The sequence below is a fragment of the Miscanthus floridulus genome, chromosome 2 (genome assembly GCF_019320115.1).
Source record: "Miscanthus floridulus cultivar M001 chromosome 2, ASM1932011v1, whole genome shotgun sequence".
NCBI lineage: Eukaryota > Viridiplantae > Streptophyta > Magnoliopsida > Poales > Poaceae > Miscanthus > Miscanthus floridulus.
Window position 1 is genome coordinate 20,232,606 of NC_089581.1, and position 16,072 is coordinate 20,248,677.

General features: G+C 45.4%; 1 protein-coding gene across 1 annotated transcript; it reads right to left on the reverse strand.

Moving 5' to 3' along the window:
- Nucleotides 1-14,180: 14,180 nt before the first annotated feature.
- LOC136536183 (uncharacterized) lies at nt 14,181-15,772 on the reverse strand. Its single transcript, XM_066528562.1, has 3 exons — nt 15,646-15,772; nt 15,493-15,554; nt 14,181-15,272 (listed from the first exon to the last, which is right to left on the reverse strand). Exons 1-3 carry the CDS (start codon nt 15,770-15,772, stop codon nt 14,181-14,183), a joined length of 1,281 nt encoding a protein of 426 aa, XP_066384659.1.
- Between the last annotated feature and the right edge of the window lie 300 nt (nt 15,773-16,072).

Here is a 16,072-nt window from a genome sequence, read left to right on the forward strand (position 1 = left end):
GAGAGGTCCAGTAGCTTATAAGTTAGAGTTACCTAAGACAATGAGTACCGTCTTCCCGGTTTTCCATGTATCACATCTCAAGAAATGTTTGCGTGTTCCGGAGGAAAGAATAGAATCTCGAGGCATCCAACTCAAATCAGATTTGGTGTATCGTGAGCAACCGGTCCATGTGTTAGACACTAAAGAACATGCTACTCGGAATAGTGTGGTGAAAACATACAAGATACAGTGGAATCATCATAATGAGGGAGATGCAACTTGGGAAACGGGAGAATATCTACAAAAAGCTTATGAAGATTTTTATAACAAATGGTTCGTAACCCAAATCTCGGGATGAGATTTTTATAAGGGGGGAGGGCTGTAACACCCCGGTGTTATGACCAGCATTTAGGCACTGCAAATCATACATATTATGCATCATCAAGCATCCTAATCATACATGCCTAATCATGTAAATAATAACTGAAACCCTGCTTCGAAACATATGAAACATGCTCGCGGAACATGAATATTGCATACACTTGTTTGGAGTTGTTTTTGCCCAAATTATGCTTGCTAGGTTAGTAAAACATGTTTGGCTATGATTGTAAATCATCTAGAATTATTTAGCGCAATTTTTGGAGCAAAGTTTGTATTGAAATTATTGCCAAATTCTGCTTTAAAAATAATTCTCCAAAATTAGGGTTTTGAGTTAAAATTGACTTTAATTTTTAATTCAAAATCTATCAAGAATTGGACTTTGGTCATAAAAGCAAAGTTGTAGAGGATTAAATTCTAAGCAACTTTTATTTTTGGGCCATTTTCAAAAGAAGTCATTTTCTTGCTCAAAAGGGTATTTGAAAACTGATATTTGAAATTTCCTTAAAAATCAAAAATTTAAAAATGCTTTTCTTCTTTCACGGGCCGTCGCCTCCCTTCTCGGCCCACGGCCGAAGCCGGCCTGCCTCCGTGCCGCTCGCCCACGCGCGTCTGGCCCAGCAGCCCGCCGCTCGCCCGTGCGCTTCTGGCCCAGCAGGCCGTCGCCTCGGCCCAGCCCCGCGCCGGGTCTGGCCTACCTCCGCGCTGCGCTGCGCCAATCTCGCGCGCCGCGCCCGACCGCGTCAGGCGACGCCCGACCGTGTGGCGACCATGCGCTAGCGACGCTCGCCGCGCGGCAGCCACGGCCTGACTTCGCCTCCACGCGCGCGCCTTCTTCTGCCCGGCAGCACCGCGTTCCTCACTCGCCTCCCCACTCAGCCAGCCGCAGCAGCCTTAGCGCCCGCACGCAGCGAGCTCTGCCACCGAGCGCCGTAGTCGCTTCGCCGGTGATGTGCTCCACCTCCCGCGCCTCATTCCTCGATTCCTCCCGCCAGCAGCTCCACCTCGTCAATCTCCTTCGGTGGCGCCCACGTGTGTCTGCCGTGGGAGAGGTGAGAGGCTGTGGTGGCCGACTTTCTTCTCCGCACCGCCATGGCTAAGCTCGCCAGAGCTCGTGCCCGCGCAGGCGACCCGCTCCACCTCTATCCTCCTTTTCTCGCGCATCAGCACCGCTTTGCCCCCGCGACCCTTGTGCGTGCCTCCCCGTGGCTTGTTGTGGCCAGGAGTGCCCGCCCACGGGTATGCCGTGCCGCCGTGTCGCCATGTGCGCCGGCAAGCTCGCGTCCGAGCTACTCTAGTGCCGCTCTTAGCACCTCGGGTCCGCCTCGATGCGGGGAAGCCGCTGGTGGTGACCTCACCGCCAGCAAGCTCACCGGCGGCGAGAGCCGGTCGGTCAACGGTGACCTCTGCTTCGGCTCCGGCTGACGCGTGGGTCCGGCTTGACCGCGGGTCCCGTGTGGCAGCCTCTCTAGGTGCACTGCACCGGGTGTACCTAGCCTATTTGGGTCGCTGGATTTTTGTTTTAAAGAAAGGGATTTCTAAAATGGTTTCAAAAATTGATTAAAATGCTTGGAAAATGTATATCTCGAGTTATAGTGCTCCAAAATGGATGAAACAAATTTTGTTGTGTTTCTTGTGACTAGATCTATCTGTTAAAAATATTGCATGTCATTTTTGAGATACTTTTCTATAGAGCTTTATTTAGTCCTTGATATTGCTGATAACTTAAAAAATGTGTAGAAAAACCTATAGGCTTCAGAAAAATATGATTCCAAGTTTGTTAATCTTCTTATGTAATGTACTTCCTAGGAAAAATATGTGTCATGCATGTGCTGTAGAAAAATTATGAGGTGTAGTTCAAGTGCCTTTAATGGTTGATTTCTGTTATTTTTGCTAGAGAGCAAAATTTTTATAAAACATGCATGTGATAATTTTTGTACAGTGATTATTTGCTGTGTAGAACATAGGAAAAATATTTCCTCTGTTGTTTGACACTTTTCACAGTACAAAGTATTTTCATGTTCATAATCATGCCATAGCTTGTTATTTTTGTGTAGGCTAATCCACTCATTCAAATACCATGAAAATCTGATGGTAGACTACTTAGGGTAGTACTGTGCTATGGTAATTTTCTAAGATTTTTCTAAGCAATAAAAATACATGTTGCTATTCAAACCTATTATTATTAATTAGGGTTTAATCAAGGGTTGCTTTATGTGTGATTAAGAAATTAGTGAAGATTTGGTGTATCTTTGAAGCATTTAATAAGATGTGTTGACTTAGCATATTAGTAGTAGAAGAGAAGGCAGTAGATGACATGTGCTTGTAGTATATGTTCTTGGATGATGTTGACTACCTTGCATTCAAGCATATCCATTGTATTCATCTCATCCGATGCACCGATTGCATAAGCACTTACGCACATTGCATCATACAGGATCGTAAACCGAGAACCCAGTCGTCATACCCGAGGAGCCCGAGGAGCAGCTCGAGGTGCAGCCGCAGGAAGTGCCCGAAGCCGACGAGGAGGACGTTGAGGAACTTCCGGAGTGCCCCGATCACCGCCCAAACTCCTTCAAGAGAGGCAAGCCCCGGAGCATTTTCTCCTCGGTTTGCAATTATTAATTAAAAGCTTTACTTTAATTGATGCATTATATTTAGGAGTTGTTTGCAACCGTTGCTGCATTGTACCTTGTCTACCTTTGTTATACTATATCCTTGTTACCCTGGTATCCACAGTCGAGTCAATGCTTAGCTGGCTTAGACCGGTAGAAGTCAGGTGATTTCCTGTCACCTACGAGCTATAGGTGGTTACCTGGATCTGCTTGGATAACTATGTAGTCATGGTATAACTAAGTGTTAAATGAAGTTGAGACCGGACGGAGATTTACAGAGTTTTGAACTATAGTGCTTTCCGTCTGTGTCGATTAAGGATCGACCGTTGTTGGGCCTCGAGTCATGTTGAACACATGCCTTACATTTAGCTGGCCGGATAAAGTACCTTCCGACCGTGAAGCTGGGAGATTATTCGGGCCGAGTAGATTGCCCGCAGCGCACTATGCCGGAGCAGGTGTGGTAGGACACGGGGGCGAGATGATAAGACCAAAGTGCAGTCGGTCGGCCCCCGGGTACATGTGGTTCCTGGCAAACTCGAGACTCCTAGATAGTTGACTCGGCGATCAATACCTCACTTTAGCGGGTGAGTGAGGTTTGTGTAAGGAATAAATCACCAGCTGGTTAGGAATCGATTCGAATCGCCATCGCTCCTGGATAGTGAGCACTTGACTTGAGTGACTTCATCATAGTAATGTTGATGGAACACTTGGACAGTTATAATGAATATGACAATATGGAAGTTGTTAATGATCATGGGTTATCATTATTTGCTTAATCACATGTTTGCTCTAGTATAGGTGCAAATGTAGTCGACAGGTTAATAATAATTAACTTGACAATAATGCTTCTAGAAAGGTTCTTGAAATGATAAAAATGCTTCTTTTTGCAAATGAGTCAGCTACACTACTATAAAGCCCTTCATAATCTTTGGTGTCACTTATTTTGGTTATGCCGGGTAAGTCTAGCTGAGTATCTTCTCGTACTCAGGGTTTTATTCCCCCTTGTTGTAGATGGGCAGATGTATTACGGTTACTGTATCAACTGCCTGTATCCTGCGATGGGTGATGCTTAGGACCATGGGCATGGTCATTCCTTATGTCTCGTCTGATGCTTTTGTTGGAGATGATCATTAGCTGGCACTGTATTTGAACTCCGTGTGAGTGTGTGTGGTTTTAAACAAATGGCTTCCGCTACTTTTATTCAAACTCGTTTTGTAATAACTATGTTTTAAACTCTGATGTATCTGAGATGCGAACTTTTATGTAATATGTGATGGTGACCGCTAAACTTATTACGATCTTGGCTGGGATGTGAGTTGGTTTGAAATCCTTCGTGATTTCACGGACTACCGGGTTATACGGGCTTAAGTTTGCTAAATCGTCTGCTCTGACGGATGATTTTCTTACTTAATTTCGTATAATTGGTCGGTTCTGTTACACTTCCCACCGCCGGCGCCCCTCTCCCGCCGCCCCCTCCTCTCTCTTCCCCGGTGGCGGATCCGGCGCGGCCGCCCCCTCCTCTCCCCCTCTTCCCCGGCGGCGGATCCGGTGCGGTCGCCCCCTCCTCTCTCTTCCCCGGTGGCGGATCCGATGTGGCCGCCCCCTCCTCTCCCTCTCTTCCCCGGCGGTGGATCCGACGCGGCCGCCCCCTCCTCTCCCTCTCTTCCCCGGCGGTGGATACGCCGCGGCCGCCCCCTCCTCTCCCTCTCTTCCTCGGATCCGGCGGCTGCCCCCTCCTCTCCCTCTCTTCCCCGGATCCGGTGGCCGCGCCCTCCTCTCCCTCTCTTCCCCGGCGTGGCGGGTGGTGGCGTGGTGGTGGTGGTGGTGGGCGGCGGTGGCGTGGTGGTGGTGGGCGGTGGTGGCTCGTGGCGGCGGCCATGAAGCCAGGGAGCGGAGGCGAGACGCAGGGTAAGGGAGCCGCCGAGGAGGCCGACGGCGGGCGGCGGAGATCGGCCGGTGGTGGCTTTTTTTCGTAAAAAATGTTTGTGATGGCTTTTTTTGAAAAAAATATTTGCCGAGTATATTTTGGGCACTCGGCAAAATCTTTGCCGAGAGTCCGACAAAAAACACTCGGCAAACTAGCGTTCGCCGATAACCAGTTTACCGAGTGTCATTTGCCGAGTGTAACACTCGGCAAACCGTTTGCCGAGTGTTTTTGTGGCTGCAAAGCTCCTGAATCCGGTAGTGGTGTTACTGTCCTTATATTTGTTCATATTCTAAACAATATTCATGTAGATACTTTTTTCTTTACTTTTGCCCAGTCAAAATAAACTTTAATGAGCCACATCCATAGTTTTATTTTCATTTGCACCTTATCTCTATATCCGATTAACATATTCAAAATTTATCATTAGCTACGTGTTTACGTAAAAATAGGTATGCTCATCACTTCTTGCATATCGATGTATACATTTGGTTTATTTTTTAATTTATAAACAGAAAAAGTAAATATTTTAAAAACACATAGAGAAGTACTTTGGGATGTCTTTTATAAAAGAATATACTCCCTCCGTCTCTAAATAACTGTCGTTATTGGTGTGCGTGCCGCAAGTTTGGCTCGATTTGTATAAAATGCGTGCAACATTTGTATCTTCAAATAAATTTATTAAAAAACTAGTTATGTACCATAAATATTAATATTTTTTAATATATATTTAGTCAAAGTTATTTCTCGGGAAGCGAAAATGACAGATATTTAGGGATATTGAGAGTATATCAATAATTGAGTTGTAAATACAGGGCTATTTTAAGTAACGATAGAGGTGTGTATTTTATATGTAAATTTAGTGGTTACTTTAAGAGTCTATTTGGCATGGCTCCGGCTCCTGTAACATCTTTTGTGGAGGAGCTGGACCAAACACTTTAGCAGTCGTTTTTTTGTGAAAAGTAGGTAAGCTGGAGCTAGTTTGATGTTAGAAACCGGAGCAACAAAACGTGGTTCATCCTCAAGTGTTCCCAGCGGCGAACTCATAAAATATTTCAGGGGGGCTGAACAACAATGCTGTTCGATCTTAAGTATCAACCCCCCCTACACTATAGAATTTTGCCTAAAAATTCATGGGGGCTCCACAGGGGTTCCACTGCTGCGAAATAGGTAGGGAGAACCCGCTGCGAAATGGGTAGGGAGCTTGAGTATGTTTCACACTAATACATTTTTTTTGCGATGACATTTACAAAGATTAGTAAAGCTTCAGTAAACAAATTATATCAAATAGCTATTACTATCGACGATGATTAGAAAACGCTGAACCGATAGCCGTATCTTTCAAGTTTTCGTAAGAATTTATAGTTTTTTTTAATCTCTCGAGTGCTGAACAAACAGCACATGGATGGATAAACAAAAAGCGCGGGACAAACCAACAGACGGCTTTAGGAGCAGCGCGGAGAATGGGTCCTGCTTGTACTTGTACCACACATGAACAGAGAGGCCGTTTGCTCTTGTTGGGTTGTTCCTTACAAAAAAGGTCAAACGTGACGCGCCAATAATCCTGTGATCACTACCCAACAACCACGCTGTCTGCAAACTGTGCCAATAACTTCACTCTGACAAATGCCACCGCGCGCGGTCCATCCGGCCGTACGCGTCGTCCATGAACCAGCAGAATTCAGGACACGATCGGTGTCATGGGATAAACCAGCACATGAATCACGACGGGAAATAATCGCTCAGGTGTCCGTCGTCGTCCCGGCCCGTCGTCGACCATCGTCCACCTTCCAAAACGGACACGCGAGGCCGCCCTGTCCCGGGCGTGCCGTCCGCAGGACAGGCAGCCGTGCTGCCACGGTCCGAGACTTGCCACGAAGGCCGGCCGGCCAGGCTCTCACACGGCACAGTCCCCACCAGATAGGCCCTCTTGAGGAACGACGCTGCCGGACGGACACCTTCCTGTCCTCTGCTGCCCGCGCCGTTTGTCGTGCATGGCGCTGTACTTGCACAGCATGCATATGCCCAGCAGCACCTCGTGTGTGCGTGGTCGGCGGCTCGGCCGGGCCGGGACACTGGGACAGGGCAGGCCGGCAGGCGGCAGGGGGGCGACCGACCGGCCGCCGCAAGCGGAGGACTTGCGTGGCCCCATGTCGCACGGTCTATCTCCATCGGATGCGTGTCGTTCTCCGCTCCGAGTCCATCCATCCATCCGTGGATGGAGCACTTTAAGCACGGCGCTCCATCGCGCGCACAGGTTTCGCGTTGTTTCTCGGTTGCTGTCTAGCTGCTTTGACGAGGAGAAGTTGGTCACCACCACACCACTTCTTCAGTTCTTCTCTCGAGTGCATGCGGACAAGCAGGAGCGGCAAATCGACCTTACTACTCCTGACACCGTGACACTCTGGCCGCCGGCCGCCGCCGTCGTCGAGACATGCTGCTAGTGCTAGGCGTAAATGTGCGCCACCTGGGTTCAACAGGGAGAGGAGATGCGTGCATGGCCTCCATGCTGCCCATGCAACGAGTTGGACACGCGCTAGACTGGGTCGGCTGACCTGCGGGCTTAATGCGAGCGCGACGTATAATAGTGTATGGGGCCGGCATGGGGTTAGCATGGCAACTTTTGCGATGGACCATTGGATGGATGGGTATGCCGACTTGGCTACCCCGACTTCCCGAGCTTTTCCCCGAAGTCGACTGGAGCGGACAGTTCGGACATGTTGAGTTGGGCCAACTGGCAGAGACCAAAATGATTAACTGTCTCTCCGCGGCCTGTGGGCTTTCGGATGCCCTTCGGGCTAGGCCGATGTAGCAGGCCCCAAACATGCCAAACGCCCAAACCATAAATTTTAGTCTCTAAATGCTGAGGCTGGATCGAGCCAGGCCGAATGGTTTATTTCAGCACAAATGCAATTCAAATCCTGGACCTTAGACTGTCTGCAACGACCTTTATCCAAAATACAAGACCCATTCCACATTTGGACAGCGCTACAAGTAAATGGTTCAATACTTATTTTTTATCTTCTCCTACAACAAGACCCAAAAAAGAACTCTTTTTGAAATGGGTCTCTAAGAGAAAGGATATTCAGATTTATGTTATATCTCTCCTGACATCTAAAATGGATCTTCCATATAGGAACTCTATTGGAGGATATATGTATTGTGTTGGAGACCCATTTTGGGTTTGGGTCTCCTGTTGGAGACAGCCTTGCACCTATGAAAATTGGGAGACAAAACCTGCATCAAATCCACAATGTACACGATAGGCCATAACAAATTAAGAAAGAAAGAAAGAAAGAAACGAGGGATGGTTCTCTTTAATTGGAACCACTCGACTGACAACACTCTAGCAGAGAGAGAGAACCTAGGATGCCTATGTATCAACTATATAGTGTTGACGATTAGGAATCCAGTTGGTGAATGACGAAAGGGAAGATAAAAGATGTACACATGAACGCAAGTGGTCGACAATTTTAAATATGTTGTAAAACCATCAGTACAATAAAATTAGGAAATAGATTCACTAATAATAAAGATTGATATTGTTGGAGTTGCCTATCGATCGTTAGGCGAGTCTTAGACAAACACTAACTTTAATCACTAGTAAACATGCTCGTGCGTTGTATATAGAACTCAATACGTGTTGGAATCTCACTCCGTATCGTTGTTGGATACGAGTTGTTCTAACTTGTATGATCATCGGTCAATAATCCAGATCATATACGGGTCATGAATCCGAGCCATATACGGATGATGCGTGGGCTGATTAGGAAGTAAAAAAACAGGAGAAAAAAGCTCAATTTGGGAAGTAAAAAAGCGGGTTGGAAGAAATGCTTTGCTCTTTAATATTAGGTAGAGATAGATATTTATAGAGGCGGACATAATAAGAAGACCACCTATGTTATTCGATTTACCTGTGTCTGAAAAGGGCTATTAAAAGAGATAGGAATTCTAACAGTGCCGCCTTTAGAAATCGATTAGCAGATACGACACTTTTAAGAGACACATCCTTAGGAATAGTTACATAAAAACTATTCATAACTTTTTAGATGAAGTCAACGAAGACAAACTTTATACCAAAGTTGTAGTAATCGACGTGATCTACAACTTCGTAGGTGACAAGTTTTTATTTAAAATTGTTTAGAGTTTTTAGAATTTGAAATTTAATTTAGAGTCCCAAGACTAGTAGTAGAGGAATCTTGGGTGGAAGGTGAGCCTTCAGAGAGTCTAAGTTTGGAGTTGTATTTCTCAAGAGCTTGAGCGTCTGCCACTGGAAGCTTCCTTCCAGGTGCAATGTAATTTGCTCTATTCCAATTACCACCTTGAACTCCCTAGGCTATGGTTTCCCCTTATCTCATCCAGGTGGAAAGCCATGCAACTTAAAGCACTTCTCTATTTCCCTTACTGCCACAATGGTCACATATGATTTATTCCTTGTCCTTCTTGGATAACCACTTTGAGATGTCTTAGCCTAGTCTCTTCGTCAATAATGATTGAAATTAGACTGGCCATTCAGAGTTAGATAATATAAGCTAGCAATGAAGATCAAACTCTTGATTTAAGCCATCAAGGAACAATTTTTTCACAAATGATTTGAACCAGAATGATGAATAGTCATGTCCTTCTTATCATCAGGCTCAAATGGGTGATAGTGATGTAAATCTTTATATAGTTTTTTCATCTCACCAGCATATTCAATCATATACCTGAACCTTGTTTTAAATTTCTCAACTCATGAATATATAATTCGCATAGCTTGCATCTTATTTGATATTTCCCACAAATTGATTCTCCAAGGATGACCATGCTTGTGTGACTGTGGTCATAACCTCAACCTGCTCCTGAATTATTAGTTCCATGCTTAACAACCAGCAACACTTTATAATTAATTTTCTTAGCTTGAACACTAGTTTCCTCATTACTATAAACTAACAGACCCTTGTGTGCATGGGAGCTCAAGATTAGATGGGCATAATGAACACAACTTACTGCATTTCACTGGATTAGACTAAATTGCATGTCATCTTAGTCTGCTCCATCAAATTGTTGATCATTTCACAAAGTCTATCCAAATGGGTCTATTATTGTTTCTCTATTTGTTTCAGCCATGTTCCTAACTAAAACACACACACACACACACACACACACACACACACACACACACAGAGAGAGAGAGAGAGAGAAGAGGCTCTTTGGCAGGCTTATGTTGGTACGTCTCCAACCCACCGGTTTAATTAAAGTCTTGTGAAACATGCAAGTTATGAACAACTTGTGAGGCCAAAACTAATAAAGTTGAAGCCACAAAAATATGCACTTTTCTAGCTCATCCAGTTTCATGGTCCACACACTTTTAAACATAGAAGTAGTCACCAAATTCACACAAATTACACAAAAAATGCCACTCAACAATCATGCACAACCAATTGCCTCTCCTTTTACAACTGAGAACAAATCCGCGAATTTAAACGGAATGAGAACGACAAGACTAACCTGCTATTGATACCGTGTTGTGAAGAAATTAGAGAATCAGGGAGGAATTTCGGATTTACCATGAGGAGAGAAAGATGATAAACAACATCACTTGGGAAAGATGAAGGGATCGATACCCACCATCCTTTACAATCTTCCTTGTCTTTTTTCTCCTTTTTATGGTTTAGTCCCTACCTTTTCTATAATTACAACACGCACCAATGCAACAGTAAATTTGTAGCAACCTTCGTGCTCCGGATAATAATATTTTCGGTGTTTCACTTTGATCACTCTGTCTTGGCTGACTTTTACGTCAGAACAAATCGGCATAAGAGCACAGTTAATGTGAGCTGCGATGATGATGATTAGGGTTCTCGTACGAACATCCTGCTGCTGCTGGGCCGTTGCTCCTATTCTATTCTCTCCAAGGAACGAAACAGGCAGGCGATGCGACGAATGGAAACCCCAAAAAGCAACAGGGCGGGGGCATCTCGTTTTCCTGCGATGGGCCAAACACTAGCCGTTTGCTGTCATGCGGGGAGAGCCAGTGCCGGCGCCAGGTGATGCAGCAGCAGATGCAGAGCCTTGGCTGCCTCGCGCCATCACGTGTGGCTTCGATTTGCGGTCTCCCCTTCCCCTGGTTCTGGCACGGGGCCCAACGACAGAGCGCGCGCGGTTGGCGCTCGCTGGCTGCTGCTGATCCGTCATGTCCGTCGAGGGGCCGGCCGGTCCCAGGTCTCCAGCCTCGGCCTCGTGACCACTTTCACTTCGGTCATTCGTTGCCTTGCCACCCCTGTCGGCTGGGGCCACGGGCCGCCAGGCAAGGGCCCTGTTTCCTCGCAACCACCGCGCGCGTCGCGCGCCGCTGCCCGCTGGGTCTGATGCTGTGTGTGTCCTTGCGGCAAATAATGCACGAGATACAGATCTCTATTTACTCTGCAGTAGCTAGCCAAACAAGTCCTCGACCCCAATATTTGCCATCAACTGAAGAAGCGCATGCAGACCTTTTCTTATGTAGTAGGAGTACCTCTACTACTTTGCTCCTTCTTGATAAAGCAAACTTAAGAAGTCTTATATCGTATATAACCTAAACTGTCAATACAATTGAGCAAGTGAAAAAAAACACTATGAAATGCAAAAATGTGTCCTACTCTGAAGGTCTTTCACTGTCGCTGAGCGAACGGAACCCATGAAAGAGAGCTTGTTGGAACAGCCAGCAGCCTGTTTAGTTTTCAAAAATTTTCAATACAAAGTGTTACATCGAATCTTGCGGCACATGCATGGAGTACTAAATATAGACGAAAAAAACTAATTGCACAGTTCTCGGCAAAATCGCGAGGCGAATCTTTTAAGCCTAATTAGTCCATGAAAAGCCGTAAATGCTACAGTACCTACATGTGCTAATGACCGATTAATTAGTATCATTAGATTCGTCTCGCGGTTTCCTGATGGGTTCTGTAATTTGTTTTTTTTATTAGTATCCAAAAACCCCTCCCGATATCCTTCCGACACATCGATGTGACACCCAAAAATTTTCATTTCGCGAATTAAACACACCCCGAACGTGAGTGGTTTTCAGCATCTCTGGTAGTTTCATTGGCTACCACTACCATCCTCGTCCATCGCATGGATTATGTTTGATCCGGCATCGAATCATCAGGTCACATGAGATATATATAGCTTTCTTGTGCGATGTTGACACTGTCCCTGTGCCACAGGGGAAGCACTTCATGAGCACGATTCCTGGATACCCATGGAAGAACGACTCGCGCTAGATATGCATGCGATCACCTGTGAGTGTGACAGATTAACCAACTACAAACACTTAGATCTGTTTTGTATATATGAGTCAAAAGACACGAGTTGAGCGCAGCACATCAGCTGTTTTGGTTTCTGGTGGTGGATTCTGTTCGTTTGGATTTAAATTCAAGTCATCGACTTGAGGTATGGGTGATTGTATTTTTCTGTATTTATTTCAGAATTTAACTGTATTGTCGTTCGACCATCACATCTATCGGGATAAAGTGAGTGCGTCTGCATGTTTGAATGTTTGCGTATGTAATGTGATTCCTAAAAGAAATTATAGTACGAGTCAAATACCATGATGAGAAATTGCATAGGCAACTTAAAATTTGGGTGATTTGGAATGTCGCTGGATATGCTAACAGTCTGTTAGTGCCCTTAGTGACGACTATTTTGGGTGCTCTATATTTATCATTTTTTGCACCGTCTCAAACTCACTATACTCCCTCCGTCCATAAAAAAATGCAATTATCACATATCGATGAGTCAAATAGTTTAAACTTTAACTAAAGTTATATAAAAAAGTACTAATACTCATAAAACAAAATAAATACCATTAGATTAGTTTTAGAATATATTTTTATAATAAATTTATTTAGAGACATAAATATTATTACTGTTATGGTAAACTTGGTCAAACTTAAGCCAGTTTGACTGTTACGTTTTTTCATAATTACGTTCTTTCGTGAACTGAGGGAGTACTCCCTCCGTATAGGTTTTAGAAGTCGTTCTAGCGCATAATCAGAGTTGAGGAAAGGAAGTCGTTCTACCACTCATGCAAAGTTTTGGACGCCGCTGCCCCTGCATGCACGCGCTCCAGCTCCCGCGCCGCGTTAATAGCGCCGCGCTCGGGCTCCCGAACAGCCACGCGTTAATAGCGCCGCGTCAAGGCAGTAATCACGCAACGCCTTCCTTCCTCTCCGCAGCACACTCGCCTTCGTTCCTCTCCGTAGCATGCCAGCCACTCGTTCCTCTCTAGCCGAACGCTCGCCGCGGAGTCCGGTGGCCTAGGGTTTAGGGCTTGCCTTCGCTTCCTCGCCATGGAGTCCGAGGGCGCAGGTGCTGCTCGCCGTGTAGTCCGGCGGCGCGGGTGCTGCTCGCCGCAGAGTCCGTCGTCACGTCTGTTGTTCGCCGCGGAGGACGTCGTGCCGCACTTGGAGGAGTTCGCCGTAGAGGAGTCGGAGGAGATCGCGCCGGAGTCGCAGGAGCTCATCGCGTTTGAGTCGCAGGAGGTCGTCGCGCCGGAGTCGCAGGAGCCGGAGGAGATCGTCGCGCCGGACTCGAAGATGGAGGTGGTGCCGGAATCGCAGATGGCGCCGGACTCCATCACGCCGGAGTTGCAGGAGCTCGCGTCGGTCTCGAAGATGGTGCTGGATTCCTTGCCGTCGGGCTCTTTTCTATGCGCTCGCTGTCATCTCGTCCATGAGGACCGCCAAGCATGGAATCATGCGCACTCGTGGTTCTAGCCATGCTCTCGTTGCGGTCTCGTCCATGCGGAATACATAATCCGCGCCATGCTTCACAGCCTCGACGAGTTCGACTACGAGCTTTTCATCTAGCATTACAAGGATCTGCTGCCGGCAAAGGATGACGCCAAAGCATCGGTAAGATAACTAGCTTTAGTTCTAATTAACTGTACAAGAATGTCTCTACTAATTAAGCTAACTAGCATCAATCTAATTGTTTCATGCAGCAAGAGTAGCCTCGGCTTCATCTAGCAAAGATGGATCACAAGGGATAGAAGATGGCAGCCGATCTTCTCTTTCTAATGTTTCTTTTTTCATGTCAGGAATCTTGAACTTGTTGCATCATTTCACCTTCATAGCTTCCATCAAAACACTTTGTAGTGTTACAAACATTCGGTTTGCTTTGTGTGCCGAGTACTCCAAGAATGCCTACAAAACAATTGTGCAAGAAATGAATGAATGAGCAAATTTATTGTTGAAGAAAACATTGAAGCATGTGTGAACAATTTGATCAAATTACCTCTTGCACTGCTGGAACTAGAGCTTCTATTGTTTTTGCATTCTTCTTGTATTGAATTGATTGAATAGCTCGAAAAAACCCAAATCAAGAATGTTGAAATCAGGAGAGTTGGGTGGTTGACAAATTAGGCGAATATCGAATCCTTCTTGCTTAACAGCCTCACAAAAAAGCGAATCATCCAATTTTAAGTGGGAAGGTGCATTATCCTGTTGAATGAAGATTGGTTTGCCCACATCTTCTCTTAGCCATTTAGCTCGAATGGCAGGCAACACTTGGTTGATCATAAAATCTCTAATCACGTCTCTAGTGATCGAAGTCATGGGCTTCATAACCAAGTCTCCACGGACACGGTCGATTCTCTCATTACCTCTCATAGCCGGTTCATAAGTAACAAGTGGAAAACAACCAATCCTACCATCAAAAATACAATTCTCATCCCTAAACCTTGGCCGAGCACAAACACACAAGAACATGAGCCTAGGGATGTAATTCTTGTTCTTACAAGTTCGATGGGGATCATCTTCTTCGGGAAGCAAATAATATTTTTCAGATTTTTGAGATAGGTAGAACCATTTTTCATCAATGAACACAAAGTCAAACAAATCCTTAAACCTTGGATCATCAAGCAAATCCCTCTTAATCATGTCAACACACCACTTTAACCTAGACCTCTTGTTAGCTTCAGTGAGATATGGTTTGATGCTACTAGAGTGGCGCCTAAGCAAACCTTTTTTCAAATACTTTTGAATCTTCCATTTGCTCATGTTTAGTTTCATGCACACATCGTCTATAATCATTCTTTCCTTTAGAGGAATGTTTCGCAATGCTTCCAAATCAACAGGGATTGTCTTACGACCAACTTTGCCCTTCTTTAGACTAGAAACCACAACCGGAACTGAGTTTGCAAGTTGTATTTTACCTCGCTTCCATAATCGCTGAACTGACCGAATATAAAGACCAAATTGAGCAGCAACAAATGCAATATCTTTCTTGCCTAATTTTCCACTGTTGCTTCTAGCCAACAAAGTCTGATAAACTTGTTTTCGGAGCTCTTCAGACATTTCTTTTTTTCGGTGGGGTTCTTCAACTTGTTCTTCAACGGGAGCCTCCACAGCATGTTCTGTTAAAAGAAAACAAACATTAGTTGCCACGGCATGTTCTATTAATAGCCACTGCATGTTCTATTCATAGGGAAAAAAACAAGCACATTCATAATATGCTTAGCCACGACATGTTCTATTTAGAGGAAAAAAGCAAGCGCATTCATGCAATACTTAGACACGGCATGTTGTAGCTATAGGAAAAAAAACAAACTTATTTATAAACCTTATCGAGCAGGTTTTGTAGATAATCGAAATCAATCGCACCAAACTCATCCAGTGGCAAGTTCAAATCAAACCCTGTCCAAAAAAGAAGAAAGAAAATGAGAAACATTAGCACACGTTGTTGCTTTGAATATATAAAAAAGAACAAATGAACTGAGTACATTACCATATGTGGTGTGATCCTCCAATATTGCCTCATCGAGATCAAATGGAAGATTGTCGTCGTCATCTTCTTCTACACGAACGTTCAAATCGAATGGATTAGCCATTGCAGTGGAGAAGAGGTAAGCCATGTCGTTTGAGCAAGCAAGGAAGGAAGGCAAGGGAGGATGAAGCACTTGAAGTGTCGGACCCGCGGAGCATTTAAATAGATCAACCAAGGAATGAGGCGCCGGACCTGCTAAGCCAACATGCTGAGCGCGCGCAGTGGAAAAAATGAGCGCCAGTGCACTTAAACGCAAAAAAACGAACCAAACTAACGAGGCTAAACGCGCCTCATCGCGGCTGAACTCGCGCCAACGGCGAAAATTGAATGCTGGAGCGCCTCCCTACCGCGAGTGCGAACGGCAAAATCGCGTAGAAACCACCAAACG

Bases quoted from the DNA above. Each gene is read 5' to 3' on its own strand.
- LOC136536183 (XM_066528562.1), bottom strand. From the start codon at position 15,772: ATGGCTTACCTCTTCTCCACTGCAATGGCTAATCCATTCGATTTGAAC. The intron at 15,555-15,645 runs GTAATGTACTCA...TTTTTTGGACAG, and splicing joins GGAGGATCACACCACATATG to GGTTTGATTTGAACTTGCCA. The intron at 15,273-15,492 runs CTGCTCGATAAG...CTTTTAACAGAA, and splicing joins ATTTCGATTATCTACAAAAC to CATGCTGTGGAGGCTCCCGT.